The sequence below is a fragment of the Panthera leo genome, chromosome B3, assembly GCF_018350215.1.
Source record: "Panthera leo isolate Ple1 chromosome B3, P.leo_Ple1_pat1.1, whole genome shotgun sequence".
In the NCBI taxonomy this organism is placed as follows: Eukaryota; Metazoa; Chordata; class Mammalia; order Carnivora; family Felidae; genus Panthera; species Panthera leo.
Genome location: NC_056684.1, coordinates 58422304 through 58439607, shown reverse-complemented (window position 1 = coordinate 58439607; position 17304 = coordinate 58422304). Strand labels below are relative to the sequence as shown.

Sequence of the window (17304 nt, the reverse complement as noted above, 5' to 3'; positions counted from 1 at the left end):
CAGATTGTTAAATTCCTTTTTATGTCAATAATTAAACACATCATTATTTTTAATCACCATATTCCATTGCATGGATGTACTGTAACTCAAAGCAAATCAGTATTTTGGGTACTTGTATAGTCTACAGGGCTTGGGGCTTACAATAAAGTTGCAATGATTATGTTGTGCATACGTTGCTTTCTAGAGTTATGTTTTAAAATGAAAATAGCTGGGTTAAAGGGTCTACACATTTTTTTTTTTTTAGTGTTTGTTTATTTATTTATTTATTTATTTATTTATTTATTTTAAATGTTTATTTATTTTTGAGAGAGACAGAGACAGAATGTGAGTGGGTTAGGGGCAGAGAGGGAGACACAGAAGCAGAAGCAGGCTCCAGGCTGTCAGCACAGAGCCCGAGGCGGGGCTCAAACTCCCGAGCCGTTAGATCATGACCTGAGCTGAAGTCGGACGCTCAACTGACTGAGCCACCCAGGCGCCCCTAGTGTTTATTTTTAAGAGAGAGACGGACAGAGAGAGCATGAGCAGGGGAGGGGCAGAGAGAGAAGGAGACACAGAATCCGAAGCAGGCTCCAGGCTCTGAGCTGTCCACATAGAGCCTGATGTGGGGCTCAGACTCACAAACCATGAGATCATGACCTGAGCTGAAGTTGGACGCTTAACCAACTGAGCCACCCAGGCGCCCCAAGGGCATACACATTTTAAAGATGACATGGTTAGACTGGAAAACAAAATACTGTTGAAACTACCTAACAGAATCTGAGATTGGGGTGCCCCAGGCCATGTACAATGTGGGAGAACTCTGGAGTCTAGGGAAGCTTTCAGGAACTGTTGAGGATGGGGCCATGAAGCCACTGGCTCTCTGGCTTTAGGCCAGTCTTGGGAGGAGGCTTGGACCTCACCATCTGTAAATTTGGATGAGTCTCCACCTCTTTGTGCCTCAGTTTCCTTTTTTTTTTTTTAAATTTTTAAATATTTTTAACTTACATCCAAATTAGTTAGCATATAGTGCAACAATGATTTCAGGAATAGATTCCTTAGTTCCTCTTACCCATTTAGCTCATCCCCCCTCCTACACCCCCTTCAGTAACCCTCTGCTTGTTCTCCATATTTAAGAGTCTCTTATGTTTTGTCCCCTTCCCTGTTTTTATATTATTTTTGCTTCCTGTCCCTTATGTTCATCTGTTCTGTGTCTTAAAGTCCTCATATGAGTGAAGTCATACGATATTTGTCTTCTCTGATTGTCTAATTTCGCTTAGTGTAACACCCTCTAGTTCCATCCACGTAGTTGCAAATGGCTCACTTTCTTTTTTAAGAATAGTCAGTGGTCCCTTCTAGCTCTGGGACTACTGCAAGGATGACAACAAACAGCTTTTGTAAAGGGCTGGCATGGAATTCATAGGGAACTGTGGCTGGGTCACTATGGAACAGTGGAAGACTCTGTTCCCACCATGCCAAACCTCAATGCCAGAGGACTCTGGGTATTAGTCACCAAACTTTACTAAGTCACCAAGAGAAAGTGATATGTGGTATGTGTAGAATGTTCCTTTTTGGCTCTGGCCTCTCTTAAGTCGATGCAAGTCCACATGGTGTAGAATAAACTGGAATAGTTATTAACATGCAAATTTTGGATTCTCAGACCCCCCCAAGAAATTGACAATTTGTAGGACTCTTAAGGACTCTTGTCTGCTGAGTGAGGGATTTAAAAATCATCATATTACTATTTTAATCTCTTATCAAATATGTATATAATGTTGTGCTTATACACCTTAACAATACAGATTTTCAAGGGTGCTTATATATTTGTGCTGTGTGCTTTCAAGAACACTGAAATGAGTCACCCACTTTGTGGGGTGGGATGATAAGGGACTGACATCATTGATATTATCAAGGATTAAGATTCTAAGGAATTTCTGAAAAAATTGCTAGCAATAAACAGAAAGAGGACAACACATGACCTATGAAAGAGTGGATGAGGAAAAAGCTAAGAGGCAAAGGATTTAGTAATCCAGGGCAGGGTGAAGACAGTGACTCAGCTATGGCTTTTGGAGGTCGGGGCTGCTGATTCTGAGGAACAGCTGGGGTTTTGGCACAGCACGGAGACAGACAGGCTCCAACCAGAGCTTCCTGGAGTCAAACCGACTTGGCTTCTCCTGGTGCCACGTATGAAATTCCCACATCTCACTGCACACCCAGCAGAACTAGAACCCAAGGAACACTGTTGCCCTGTTCATTGGTTCCCTGAAGCCATGCTGCCTTCTCTCAGAATAGGGTTCCAAAGGGAATGATGTTTCCAAGGGAAAGATAGACATTGTTGGGGTGGTTGGCTGGGGAGGTGTTTCTGTCATCCAGTATATGTCTGGTTATGGGCCTGCCTGGAGAAAATCTCTCAAGCATTTGGAAGAGGTGTTAAAGGAAGTGTGGTAAAGGTAGTGGGGTGTTTAGATGTCGTGACCTCCCTACAGTAAGACAGATGTAGGTAGGTACATGTTAGGCTACTCCATTTCCTTATGACCTTGAGCAACTCACTTAAAATTCTTCAAGCCTCGGGTTCTTCATCCTTTAAGCAAGAAAAATAATACCTAGCTCAAGGTTGTCATAGAAACAGAATGAAGTGATTTCTAAGTCTTTTTTTAAGGGTAGAATTAATATTTTATTGTCACTTATAATCAGATGATAGTTGGGATATATAGTCTTTTTGTACATAAAAAAATTACAAGTTTTAAACAGCCAATGACTGGTTATGTTTTCAGAAAACATAATTAGATTAATTCACTAATGGTGCCTTCAAGTTTTTCTTTATCAGCTCCAGATGATTTACTCACCTTTTGTCCCTTCTTAAAAAAAACTAGAAGGGGTGCCTGGATGGCTCAGTGGGTTAAGGGACCAACTTTTGATTTCAGCTCAGGTCATTATCTCACGGTTTGAGTTCAAGCCCCTAGTTGGGCTCTGCACTGGCAGTGTGGAGCCTGCTTGTGATTCTCTCCCTCTCTCTCTCTCTCTCTCTCTCTCTCTCCATCTCTCTGACCCTCCCCTACTCGCGCTTGAGCTCTCTCTCTCTCAAAATAAATAAGCATTAAAAATAAACTGGAAGGCTGTCATACATTTGGCTTCATGCTCTGAAGCAACATTCTGTCATACATGTTAACATTAAGGAAACCACGTTGGAATATTTCTCATAACGGTAATGAAAGAAACGCTTGATCATTTTGCAAGGTCCACACCATGTGGCTGAGAAGTCAATTACTACAAGTTTATCTCCTGCACTGTTCGAGGCTTCCTGAAAAGCATACCTCCTCTCAATCTGCTTCACCATTTTGGTGGCTGGGGTCTGATAAGCAACCGTAAGGACTGATGAAAGTGGATCTAAACCGCCGGACAGAGCTTCGATTTTGAAATCTTTAACTTGGTGAATGACACCATGATTGTGCTTAATAAGTGCTTGTGCCCCTGCTCCTCCCTCACCAAACCTTATCTCTTCATGTGGTAAATGAGCAGGGTGGCTGACCCCAAGACTTTTCCAGGTCTGAGCCTAGAGTCTGCAAAGGTGCTTGGAAGTGTTGTGAGAAGTTCCCAGGGTGGCAGAAAAGGCCTCAGCCTGGCGTGACCCAGCACCCTCAGCTCTTCCATAAACCTGCCAGGGCAAGGGCACTAGAAGTAGACCTGGAGGCTCAACAGAGTGCAGGATTGGGAACCAGGTAACTACACTCAGGAGCTGCCTCTTACCTGCCTGCCCTGCTCTGCTCCTGAGACCACCCAGAGGGGGCCCTGAGCCCAGAAGCCCTGAGCAATCCATCCAGTGGGACAGGGACTCCAGGAGGCATGGAGGTATCCCTCACTGGCTAGCATCTGGCACACTCAGAAGGAGCTCTGGAAATGTCCGTAGCCTGATAAGCAGCTAGACCTCTCACTCTCTGGTCCCAGCCACTGACATCGTGCCCATCAGCCTGAGCTGACACCAGAGTGGCCAGGAGTCCTCAGCATGGCTCACTGCATAGAAGGGGAAATCAAGCCCCAAGGACCCAGGAGGGGCATGTCTGGAGACTGCAGCAAGAGGAAGGCTCACCCGAGCCTTGAGCTCCCAGCCCTGAAGACCCATGAGATAGACTGGAGTCCAAATTAAGATGGGGACCAGCTGCTCAGGCCAGACTTTTTGACTTTAAGAGGGATTGTGGGCATCCCTGTGGTGTGGTAAGAACAACACTGAATCCGGGGGGCTCAGGTAGCTCAGTCAGTTAAGTGTCTAATGTGGCTCAGGCCATGATCTCACTGTTTATGAGTTTAAGCCCTGGGTTGGCTCTGTGCTAACAGCTCAGAACCTGGAGCCTGCTTCGGATTCTGGGTTTCCTGCTCTCTCTGCCCCTCCCCTGTTTGTGCTCTGTCTCTCTCTCAAAAATAAAGAGATAAACATTTAAAAAAAAAAAAAAAAGAACAACACTGAATCCAAGGCAGAGTCCTCGGTTCTGGGACCAGCACATCCCCTCCACCCCAACTAATTTTAGGAGAGCTATTTAATTTGCATGTGTTCTTGGGCATCTGTAGCAGGGTCAGTAAAACCCCTCTCAGGAGCATTATCATTGTACAGTAGAACACTAAGCTGCTGTGAAAAAGAATGAGGGAACATTCTAACAGCTAATGCCCAAGGGTTTACTATGGGTCAGACACTTCTGAGAATGCCAGATGTCTTAACTCATATCACCCTCAAATAATCCTATGGATTAGTATCATTCCCCCCATTAAAATATTTTTTTAATGTTTATTTATTTTTGAGAGAGAGAGACAGTGCGAACGGGGAAGGGACAGAGACAGAGGGAGACACAGAATCCGAAGCAGGCTCCAGGCTCCGAGCTGTCAGCACAGAGTCTGATGTGGGGCTCAAACCCTCAAACTGAGATCATGACCTGCACTGACGCCCAAAGGACTGAGCCACACAGGCACAATTCTACCCATTTTAAAGCTGAGAAAACTGAGGTACAGAAGTTAAATAATTTGCACCATTCACCCCCACCACATGCATACGTATGTTTGAATATGTGTGGGAAAAATATCTATAAAGATGGATACCAAACTGTTAATGGCACCTAACTCTTGAGGTTTTTTTGTATTATTTGAAGGGAAGATAACATGAGGAATTTCTTTTTTAAAACCATATACATTTCAAAAATAAATAAATAAATAAAACCATATACATTTCTTTATTGATTGATTTTTTTTTTTTTTTTTTAAGTAGGATCATGTACCACTTTTGGGATTTAAGAAAATGAATAAGGGAATCACTACTCACTGGCTTTCAGGTTTAACTGCAGAAGAGCATAAGCAGTGTGGCATGTGCTCCTGAGTCAGGAGACACTCTCTGCTCCCAGAAGGCCTTTGATTATGCCAGTTGCCAGAAGCAGGGAGAAGGAGGGGGCCACCCATCTCAAACAGTTACAACCCCACCCCTGACCCCCAGAAGACCCCTGGGCTGGCCTAGGCAAGGTGGTCTGTTACATCATACACCCCAGGGTCATTCAAGGGGCCTCAAGGACTGTAGGGTGGATCCACTAGGTCTGAGCAGTCAGCTGTTTGCGTGTTTCAGCCATGAGGCTGCACCCTTGTGCTACTTTTTGGTCTTTTTAATCAGTCGTTTTCTTTGATGATCAGCTGAGTGCCTATCAACAGCCAGTCCTTGGTGCCTATCTGCATCTCGCAACTTTTGGTCTTAGCCACGTGTTTTGGGACTTGACTGCACTGAATTTTATGTTTTTTTATTTTATACATTTTTTTAATGCGTTTCGAGAGAGCGCGCGTGCGCGCAAGTGGAGGAGGGACTGAGGGAGGGGCAGAGAGAGAGGGCGACATAGCATCTGAAGCAGGCTCAGAATGAAGCAGGCTCCAGGTTCTGAGCTGTCAGCACAGAGCTCGATGGGGCTCGAACCCCCAGAACCGTGAGATCATGCCCTGAGCCAAAGGCCGACGCTTAACCAACTGAGCCACCCAGGCTCCCTGTGAGTTTTGTTTTTGAATTATCGATAACCCTTCCCTTCCTCTATCAAAGGAACTCAGCGGGTACTCATTATGGCTGTGATTATGGTGTGTTCCAGCCCGCTTTGGTTGCTTTCTTCATTTGCTTCCTTTTCCCTGTATGCTATTTCTGTGGAGGACTTTGTGTTTTCTAGGTCCTTGAAAATTAGGTCAGAGGAGAACATCATCTCATCTTTCTAGTTTTTTTAAACTGGTTTTTAGCATAAGAAGCTTTAGTGGAATATTTTTATCCTTTCTACTACCAATTTCATATTTTAATCTTGCTTTAGAGAAATGTGAGTTTAAGTTTCCTCCCCAGCTTTACTAACCCTTTCATATCATATGGTTGTCTAGAAAACCCTGTGAACCTCACTATTCCCTTGCCTACTCGTTCTCAGGATATCAAAGCTGATGCACCATTTAATTAGACCTTGGTGTTTTAAATCACTTCTGTGTTCATGTCCCCACAGTCATTATCAATTACTTCTATAGCCCGTGGCCTGTGTTGGTGAATTCTTTCAGGGTTTCCATTCCTTGAAATATGCTCCTCAAGTGACAAAATCTCCTGGGATCTTTATCTTACGTTGCTAGTTCCTTTTCCTTCATGTTGTGGGGCTTTTCTTTCAGCCTTCCAGGCTTTTCTTCCCAGGCTTGAAAAGTAAGGCTCAAAAAAATCTTACTCCAGCATCTTAAAACACCTCTTCCCAGAACCCCCCTAACCATTCACCAAGTACTGCACCAAGTACAGAGATTCTACCTGATCTCATCGTAGAATTTACAGAGTTGGCAAGTAGTCATGCAGGGAAATGTTATGGAGGATTGAGTGGCTCTCTGAGCTTTACAAACATTATCTCGTCTTGCTCATCTTCCTCATTCAGCAGGAAATTGAGGCTCAGTGTAGTGATGGAACATGAATGGAGATAATTGGCACATGGGGCTTTGAGCTCCAGTGACCATTCCCTCAACCACAGTGATGCTGCATTTTCTTTGTGATATTTTTGATCACAGAGTTGCCCTTGTACCTTGTTATTGTCTCTGTTTAGCTAGTAGTGGGGGGGGGGGGGCAGGGGTTGTTTGCATTATGATCAACTCATTGTTTAATTTGGCTCTATTTAGGCTTTCTATGGTAGTATTCTTGGCATTGCTGATTATTTGCTCTCCTCTATAATGGAGATTTAACTCAGCTGAAAAACAAAATGTCCCTACCTTACCTCAATCCCCATTTTCATAGAACCCTATATTGTTAATAATTTGGTGTGTGTCCTCACAGATATACCCCAAACAGTGGACATACATTCTATCTAAGTATTTATATCTACATAGATGTAATTGTACAAAAATGGGATCATATCCTGGTTACATGTATTTCTATGACAGTACGTGTAGACCATATTCATTCTTTTTAATGCTAATATTATTCCATTGTATGGATGTACCATATATCATCATGTATCTTTTATCATTATCCTGTAGGTGGGTGTGTAAGTTTCTACAATATGTTGCCCTTATAAATACAGTGAATTTTATGGTACATATATCCTTCTGTATAAATACATAAAATATTTCTGTAGGATTTTTAGAAGTAGGATTTCTATGCTGAAGGATATTAAAGCAATTTTCAAGGATCACCCATATGCTCCCTTTGGGAGGCAAAAATATTTTCCTCTTTTCTTTCTTTCAGAATAAATGCTAATCAATTGGATATTTGTAATTCTTCAGCGTTTATCCCACTGTTTTTTCCTTCTTAGTTTCCTTTTAACCACCTTTTCTATTTTGGTGGTGAAACACTGATTTTTTTTTTTCTTCAATTTCCCAAGCATTTAGTCTATGTCAGTCCTTTCATAGAAGTGGCTAAGACAGATATGGAGTTGATGTTTAATTGAAGGTGGTGACTGGAAGGAAAGAGATGATAAGTATGACCCTTGCAGATTGAGACGTTATAGAAAGTGAAATAAACAGGATGATGTGTTAGAGGATGTTATAGTTTTCTATTGCGGCACAAAAAGACTAACACACACTTAATGGGTTAAAACAGAAACCCTGATTTTGAAAAAATTTTTCTTTTGGCACAATCAGCTCTAATACAAATTTTGACTTGACAACAGTCGTCACTGTAACACATCAGCTTTGAATTTTTCTGTGCTGCCAGTTCTTGCTTATATGTAGTTAAAATTTGAAAATACCTCTATTTTTGTGATTATGAAAATAATACATATTTTGTATTTTAAAAAACACAGAAATATGTAAATAGAAAATGAAAGTCATTCTCAGTTGTACTCCACCCCCAGAGAACAGCACTGATAACGATTTATAAATAAATATTTTCATAGTCACCATCAAAACACAGATATGATTTATTTTCACATAGTAATAAACCTTAACCATTTCTATATGCTTACAAAATCTTTGTAATTACAGTTTTCCAAAAATACTTTTGTTTGTACTGGAATCCATTTTTTTTTTAAATTTTTTTTTTAACGTTTATTTATTTTTGGGACAGAGAGAGACAGAGCATGAACTGGGGAGGGGCAGAGAGAGAGGGAGACACAAAATCGGAAGCAGGCTCCAGGCTCTGAGCCATCAGCCCAGAGCCTGACGCGGGGCTCGAACTCATGGACCGTGAGATCGTGACCTGAGCTGAAGTCGGACGCTTAACCGACTAAGCCACCCAGGCGCCCCTGGAATCCATTTTTAATGTTTCTCTTTTCATCTTATTAGAAATATTTTGTATTTTTGAACAATTAGACAAAAGACTAAGGACTCTGGAGATAATTTTCCAAATATCCTGAGTATGAGATTATTCATCTAAAAAATTTCATTGTAAATGGTTACGTAATATTCTGTTTGGTTCTGTAGCTTACTTAATTAACTATTCTCTTGCAGTTGGGTGCTATGGCTGCCTCACAGGGTGGCAGAGAAAATTAAATGAAGAGAGCATAGGGAACCCAGCCCTGGGCCTGACTTGGAGGGCAACTCCTTTACTTTGCCTATCTGTTACTTCCACCACTCCAGGTATTGGCATTCCTGTCTCCCAGAAAACTCAGCCCTAACTGCCTTCCGTCCCATCTGGGGGCCTCTCCAGCTTATCCCCCAAAGTCTGTGCCTTCCAAAGATGTCAGCCTCTCCTGAACCCAGACCAGGTGAGACTCTTGTTTCCCATAAGATGACAACCCTTTTTCAGAAGTCACTGACACTGACAAAGTGGCCATACCACACTGGTGTCAGCAGATCCAAAGGGAATAGAAATTCAGAGATGTTCTCTTCTTCTGAGGAAGGTCTGGCTGTGGAGGGGAAACAGCTCAAGACTGGACCAGTAGAAGTGGACTCCGGCCCAGAGATGAGTTTGTACAATTGACCTTTTCTATCCTTCAAAGTTCAGCTCACAGTCTGCCTCCTCCAGAGACCTTTTCTGAACTCCCCCAGCCCTCACAGCTCTCCCACTCATCTGGGCATTTAATCAGTCACTTATTGTGCAATGTTATTTATTCACCAAATAAATACCCTCTGAGAATCTGCTCTGTGCCCAGCACTGTGCTAGGCAGTGAGGAAATGACAGTGAACAGCAAAGGCACAGGTCTTACCCTCTGGTTGCTTACAGCATAACAGAAAAGAGGGACATTGCACAAGTACTGTGCTTGCAAGAGGTATTGCTTTTCCTCCCAAGAGCTGGGCTGATTTTCTACTCCTGGGGGGCTAGGAGTGTGTCTTGAATTCCTTTTAGTCCCTGTGTGATCTAATATGCTCTGTGCTCACAGCAGTTGCTCAATGAATACCTTTTGAACAATTAATGATGAGACACAAATTATAAAAATGTTGATTGCCCCTTTTTTATTGAGTTACAATTGACATATAACATATAGTAGTATGTTAGATTCAGGTGTGCAATCTAATGATTTGATATGGTGTATATTCTGAAATGATCACCACAGCTAGTGTAGTTAACATCCATCACCATACATAGTTCATACAATTTTTTTTCTTGTGATGGCTACTTTTAAGATCCACTCTCAGCAAGTTTCAAATATGTAATATGGTATCATTAACTATAGACAGCACCATGCTATAGTTTGATCGCTTCTTGATTGCCTTCTGGTTTTAGACATTTAGAGGCACCAGGGTGGCCAGAGCAAAGATTCCAAGATTTCGTGGGACCTGGGTTCAAATCCTGTTATTGCCTGTTACTGGATACCTGTGGACAATTTTGTTCTCTGGCCTCAGGTACCTCCTCTGTACAATGGGGGCAATAATATCTCATTCAAAAAGCTATTATAAGGATTAAATGAAGAAATTTATGTAAATGTGACATAGGATCTAACACATATAAACCCTTAAAAGTCAGTTCCCTTTCCCTAGCCAATCGAACTTTGGATGACAAGCCAAGGAAGTCTTTTTCCTAATAAGGGGCTTCCATTCACTTGGGATGAGGAGTGTAGAAGGGAATAGTGAAATTTTAGGTCTGGAAGGGGTCTTAGCCTAACCCCTTTATTTACTTGGTGAAGAAACTGAGGCCCAGAGAACTCAGTAACTTCCCTAAGGACACACAGTGGTTTTAGTAGGACAGCTGGAAATAGAACCCAGGTCTGATTCCAGCATCTAATGTTTTGGGCAGTCTCTCCTAGACTCTCACTGCCAATCTCTCACTCTCAGAAAAGGGAGTGCCTTCATGTTACAGTTTATCTGAGGTCATTTTCCAGGGTGGAGAATTCCGGTGAAATTTGTTGCAGATTCTCACACCCTTTATAGAATTCTGAAGACCGGGCAGCAAGGAAGTAGTCAGCTCACTGTGTCATGTTCCATTTCAGACAAGGCCGGGATGGGGTGACTTCCAGACGATCTGGGGGCTTGGTATCCCTAGAGGGTAGGGCAAGCCTCCTCCTCTTTGTTCTTGGGGAGATGCAAAGTTGGGGGAGCAGTCACACAGGAAAGGCTTGGACTACAAACAAGGCACTTGACATCACTCAAGACCTAAACACTCAAACTCCTCAAATATGGAGCTCTGCCTTCTGGATCCTCAACTTCTCTTAATTAAAGTAATAATTGGAGCAATATTACTAGGTGTCAGGCACAGTTAAGGGCTTTCCACACATTATTTTTGCCTGAACACGTGTAACCTACAAAATGAGGCACTGAAAGTTTCCTTTGTTTGTTTAAGGTCACCCAGCTGGGTCTTTTTTTTTTTTTTTAAGTTGTTATTTTGAGAGAGAGAGAGAGAGACAGAGAGAGAGACAGAGAAAGAGAGAATGAATGCATGCGTGTGCACTAGCAGGGGACGAGCAAAGAGAATAGGAGAGAGAGAATCCCAAGCAGCTCCATGCTGTCTGTGCAGAACCCAATGCAGGGCTCAAACCCACAAACCGTGAGATCATGACCTGAGCTGAAACCAAAAATCAGACATTTAAATGACCGAGCCATTCAGGCACCCCTCAAGGTCACCCAGCTGGGTCTTAAACCCAATTTGACTCAAGAGCCCTTACTTTTAACTACTTTGCTAGGTTGGCTCCACTTACTTGAAAATCCTTAGCAAATGAGTAGGAAGTTTTCCACACCTTGTCAACTTTCTCCTCTCTCAATTGGAGCAGAAGCTCAGTCTGGAAAGTTGGCAAAAGAGGCAAAGAGCTAGCCTTCATTCCTTTCCTACAGAGCTCAGCCTCAGCGCCTCCTCATCTTGTCCACTCCCTTCCCACCTGACCCCAAATCTCTTCCATCCAATCTCATCCTCACCCTCATCTTCTCCATCCCCAATCCCATTGCCATCCAACCTACCTGATTCCTTCTCTATCCCTGTTCCATTTTCATCCTCACCTCTCTCCCTTCAAGGCAGAATCTGGGTTGGGCTTTGTCCCACAGCCTGAGATCATCATCTGTGACCTGACATAGAGAAGGTTTGTTCTCTTTCACACTGTTAGTGCTAATGTTTCCACAAATTTCCTCTAAGTAACCTTTCCCCAGTCCTCTTTTTCTGAGACATTTTTGTGGCCTCTCTCATTAACACAACTTTCCAGAGTCTATCCTCTCCCCTACACCCACTTATGTAGTCAGTGACCTCATTTTTCTCAACCCAAAGGCACATTGCCTGGTGGCTGCCTGTTCCTGGCTTATCTATCCCAGGAGCCCCTACGCTTATCTCAGCAACAAATGGCTTTCTGGGAATCTGGGCAAGGTGAGTAGCCAAATCACATGAATCTATGCATAGGGTTAATATCTAGAACCTGGCTGGAGCCCGGAGTCAGGCTGTGTCACCTGAGGCTATTCAAGATCATGAAGGCACATCCCTCTGTCCAGCTGGACATGTATTTGGCATGGTCTGGTGTCTGGGCAAGAGTGATCATGGAGTCTTCAGGAGATCCTCAGACCCTAGCATGGCAGGTAGGGTAGGACTGAATAGAGAGTGTTATGGATAATCATGACAGCCATATCAACAACATTCTCTAGTTTGGAAAGGAGAGGTGAGTTAAGATGAGGCAGATAAATACTTTGAGCAGTCTTTAAAAAGGAATAAGTCAGGCACTGATGGGCCAGATTTGGGAATAAGCTAAGGTCGAGACTTAAGGGACTAGAGTTTAGGATTAATAACTGGTTGTGCACCTGGTGAGGAGCAGGAGGGCTGGAGGCCCAATTAGCATGATGCTGTTAATAAATAGGTAGATTAGGGGCACCTGGGTGGCTCAGTCGGTTAAGCGTCTGACTTCAGCTCAGGTCATGATCTCACAGTTCATGAGTTCGAGCCCTGCGGCGGGCTCTGTGCTGACAGCTCGGAGCCTGGAGCCTGCTTCACATTCTGTGTCTTCCTCTCTCTCTGCCCCTTCCCTGCTCATGCTCTGTCTCTCTCTGTCTCAAAAATAAATAAACATTAAAAAAATAAATAATAAATAAATAGGTAGATTAATAATCACCACCTATTGCAAATATATTTTCTCATATTATAGTGCAATCCCTGATCTACTTTCCTTCCTTCCCTCCCACCTTCCTTCCTTCCTTCCTCCTTTCTTCCTTTTCTTTTTTTTTCTTTAAAAAATTTTTTTTTCAACGTTTTTTATTTATTTTTGGGACAGAGAGAGACAGAGCATGAACGGGGGAGGGGCAGAGAGAGAGGGAGACACAGAATTGGAAACAGGCTCCAGGCTCCGAGCCATCAGCCCAGAGCCTGACGCGGGGCTCGAACTCACAGACCGCGAGATCGTGACCTGGCTGAAGTCGGACGCTTTAACTGACTGCGCCACCCAGGCGCCCCTCTTTTTTTTCTTTTTAATACAAGTTCCTGACTTAACTTTTGATTGCTCAGGCATTAAAAAATGGTCAAAGGACCAAAGAAGACCTATAGAAGATCAATAGGTACATGAAAAGCTGCTCAATATCACTAGCCATTAAGGAAAAGCAAACTAAAACCTCACGCCTGTTAGAATGACCATCATCAAAAAGATAAGAGATAGTAAATGCTGGCATGACTGTGGAGAAAGGGAGCCCTTGTGCACCGTTGGTGGGATTGTAATTTGGTGCGGCCACTGTGGAAAACAGTATGGAAAATCCTCAAAAAATTAAACACAGAACTACCATATGATCCAGCTATTCCACTTCTGGGAATATATCTAAAGGAAACAAAAACACTAACATGAAAACGTATCTGTTGGGTGCCTGGGTGGCTCAGTGGGTTAAGCATCCGACTTCGGCTCAGGTCATGATCTCATAGTTTGTGGGTTCGAGCCCCATGTTAGACTCTGTACTGGCAGCTCCAAGCCTGGAGCCTGCTTGGGATTCTGTGTCTCTCTCTGCCCCTCCCTGGCTTGTGCTCTATCTCAAAGAAAAAAAAAATGTTAAAAAAAATTAAATATAGGGGCGCCTGGGTGGCGCAGTCGGTTAAGCGTCCGACTTCAGCCAGGTCACGATCTCGCGGTCTGTGAGTTCGAGCCCCGCGTCAGGCTCTGGGCTGATGGCTCGGAGCCTGGAGCCTGTTTCCGATTCTGTGTCTCCCTCTCTCTCTGCCCCTCCCCCGTTCATGCTCTGTCTCTCTCTGTCCCAAAAATAAATAAAAAAAATAAAAATAAAAAAAAAAAATTAAATATATATATATATATATATATAGCATCTGCACTTTCATGTTCATAGAAGCATTATTTACATTAGCCAAGACATAAAAACAACACAAGTGTCTATCAATGGATAAGTGGATAAAGAAGTTGTGCTATGTGTGTGTGTATATATATATATATATATATATAATATTATGCAGTCATAAAAAATGAGGAAATCCTAACATTTGTGATAATAACATGAATGGATCTTGAAGGCATTATGCCAAGTGAAGTAAGTCGCACAGAGAAAGAAAAGTACTGTATGATTTCACCTACATATGGAATACCAAAAAAAGCAAACTCATAGAAAAAGAGATCAGACATGTGATTAAAAGAGGTGGGGGTGGGGAGGGAGAATTGGAGGAAGGTGGTCAAAGGTACAAACTTCCAGTTATAAGATGAGTCAGTACTAGGGATATAAGGTACAACATGACTGTAGCTAACACTGATGAATGATCTATAGGAAAGATATGAAGAGAGTAAATCCTAAGAGTTTGCATCACCAGAAGAAAAAAAAATTATTTTTTCTTTTCTTCTTTTCTTTTTATCATAGTCATACGAGGTGCTGAATGTTAGGCTGAAGCTATTGTGGTAATTGCTTCACAATATATGTAAATCAAACCATTATGCTATACTCCTTAAACTTATACAGTAATATGTGCTAATTATTTCTCAATAAATAAGGGGGAAAAAAGAGGCACTTACTTAAAAATGGCTATCTGGAATAAACACGTTGCCAGACACATGACTAGATAAAGAGTCAGGCTGCACTGCACCCCATCCCCTCACCACTCTAGGCTCCATGGTTTTAGAAATCTTGGTTGATTTTGTTTGGTAACTAACCATTTGAGCTGCTTGTTTCCTGTCTTCCTGTATTCTCAATTCCCACTCTTATGGTTTTTTTAAAATATTTTATTTGTAAGTAATCTCTATACCTAACATGGGTCTCAAACTCACAACCCTGAGATCAAGGGTCACATACTCCACCCACCAACCCACCCAGGCAGGCACCCTCTCCACTCTTATATTTTAAACTCACCAATAAAGAGTGAGCCTGAAAAACCCTAAGCACCCATCCTCTACCTCAATAGAAGCAGAAGCCTAAGCCTGAGCCATGACCTCATTGTGTGGCCCCAGGTACACCATATAATTTCCACCACTTATAAGTAATAAACCTCATATCTTTCAAAGTCTCCTGATGGATTGCTGAGGGTGTCTTACAATCATAAGAAAAACCCACAAGGGCTGGTCCAGCTACAGCACTGATTATCAGTAGGCTGAGACTGGCACACAACACATACATTTTCTCATCTGTATCACTTTCTGGGCTATTATTGCTATCTGACTTCCTAATACCCATATAGAGGGTGGTATACATGAGGAAGTAGGCTCAGAGAAGTTAAGGGATTTTCCTCTGTAACTACTTAGGAGTAAAGTTGGCACCAGAATCCAGGTCTCTGATCCAGCATTCTTCCAGTTCTGTCAGAGATTCCTTCAATATAGAGGGTTGGGAGCCAAAGGCATTTGGCTTGTCAGAAGAGGTTGGGTAGGACCAATGAGAAGATGAGCCTGGGGCAGGGATGTGGAGATGGGCAGAAACTCTCCCTGCCACAGGTCTTATTGGCTAGAGAACTCTGTGATTCAGCAATTCCACCCTAAATATATACCCAAGAGGAATGAGTACATTATGTCCAGATATATACCCAAAAGGAATGAGGGCATTACAAAGTGCATGAACAAAGACAAGTGCAAGAATGTTCATTGAAGATTTATTCAGAATTATCAAAAACTAGAAACAACCCAATGTGCATCAATAGGAGAATGGATAAACATTTGGGACATCTCTACAGTGAAATACAACTCAGCAATAAAAATGAATAAACTACTGATACATAAAACAACATGGACGAATCACAATGACATTGTGCTGAAAGAAGCCAGTTTCCAAAGGGTACCTTCAGTATGACCAAAACTAATCTGGAGTAACAGAAATCACACCAGTGATTGCTTCTACTGGTTGGGGGAGACTGACTGGAAGGGGTACAAAGGAAGTTTCTGAGGTGGTTGAAATGTTCTCTATCTTGACGTGGTTAGTGTTAACACATGTATGTATAACTTGAAGATTTATACACCTTGCCATATGAAAATTATACTTAAATTTTATTTTATTTTATTTTAATTTTTAAAATGTTTTTATTTATTTTTGAGACAGAGAGAGACAGAGCATGAGCAGGGGAGGGGCAGGGAGAGAGGGAGACACAGAATCCAAAACAGGCTCCAGGCTCTGAGCTGTCAGCACAGAGCCCCATGCAGGGCTCGAACTCACAGACTGTGAGATCATAACCTGAGCTGAAGTCAGACGCTTAACCGACTGAGCCACCCAGGCACCCCTGAAAATTATACTTAAATTTTAAAAAATAATTTAAGCTCAGCTTTTTAGGAAACAGTCAGTTGCAGGAGGAAAAGGAAGTGTCTTATAGAGCCTAGTATGGAGGTGACATCCCAGGTTGCCTCCTATGTAAGGTGACCAGCTTTGTCTGATTTACCTGGGATTGAGGGCTTTCCTGTGACAAGAGGCTATCACTGGTAAAACTGGGAGAGTCCTGGGCAAACCATGACAGCTGGTCACCCCACTCTTGTGGAAGTGGGGAACTGGGTGGGAGCTCTGGATGTCTGGCAGACAGGTTGGATTCCCTTGGTCTCAGAGCCCAGGTGCTGCTCCACAGGCTCAGAGAAGGGCCATGGAAAAGTCATAGCAGCAGGCATTGCTGGTTGACAGCAGGAACATCAGGACTAGGGAGGCATCTTTGTTCCCTGGTTATTATTCAGTGTTCCTGACCCTTTAGGAGCAAGAAGGGGTCGGGGGTGGAACTGGAGGAGCAAGACCCCAGAGACTGAATAGAGACAGTTTGATTATCCAGATTCTAAGCATCGTGGCTTCTATGAACTGGGCTCTGAGGAGATTTTCACTTAGCCCTCTCTTCACCTTAGTTATCCCCACTCCATCATCCCTCAAATGCCTACGCCAAGAAAATACCAAAGCAGTACATTGATTTTGTGCAAGGAAAATAGGGACATGGGACCTATCAGAGGCAAATGCTATTGTATCTCTTCACCTCTACAGATGTCACAGGGCAGAGGCTGTCCCCACTCTCCTTTGTTTGCCATAACCTGCTGTTGCTTGAGCTGGAGGGGTCTTCTCTACCTTGTCAGAGAATAGGACAGATGGGGACAT

General features: G+C 42.8%; 1 protein-coding gene across 1 annotated transcript; it reads right to left on the bottom strand.

Moving 5' to 3' along the window:
- Positions 1-2759: 2759 nt before the first annotated feature.
- On the bottom strand, positions 2760-3313 carry LOC122221198 (thioredoxin-like). The gene is made up of 3 exons (XM_042940514.1): positions 3161-3313; positions 3085-3129; positions 2760-2843 (listed from the first exon to the last, which is right to left on the bottom strand). The coding sequence occupies exons 1-3, from the start codon at positions 3311-3313 to the stop codon at positions 2760-2762; spliced, it is 282 nt and encodes a 93-aa protein (XP_042796448.1).
- Between the last annotated feature and the right edge of the window lie 13991 nt (positions 3314-17304).

Coding starts and splice junctions, on each gene's coding strand:
- LOC122221198 (XM_042940514.1), bottom strand. CDS start 3,313: ATGGTGAAGCAGATTGAGAGGAGGTATGCTTTTCAGGAAGCCTCGAAC. Junction 3,130..3,160: donor GTTATGAGAAATATTCCAAC/GTGGTTTCCTTA, acceptor CATGTATGACAG/AATGTTGCTTCAGAGCATGA. Junction 2,844..3,084: donor AATGTATGACAGCCTTCCAG/TTTATTTTTAAT, acceptor CCCCTTCTAGTT/TTTTTTAAGAAGGGACAAAA.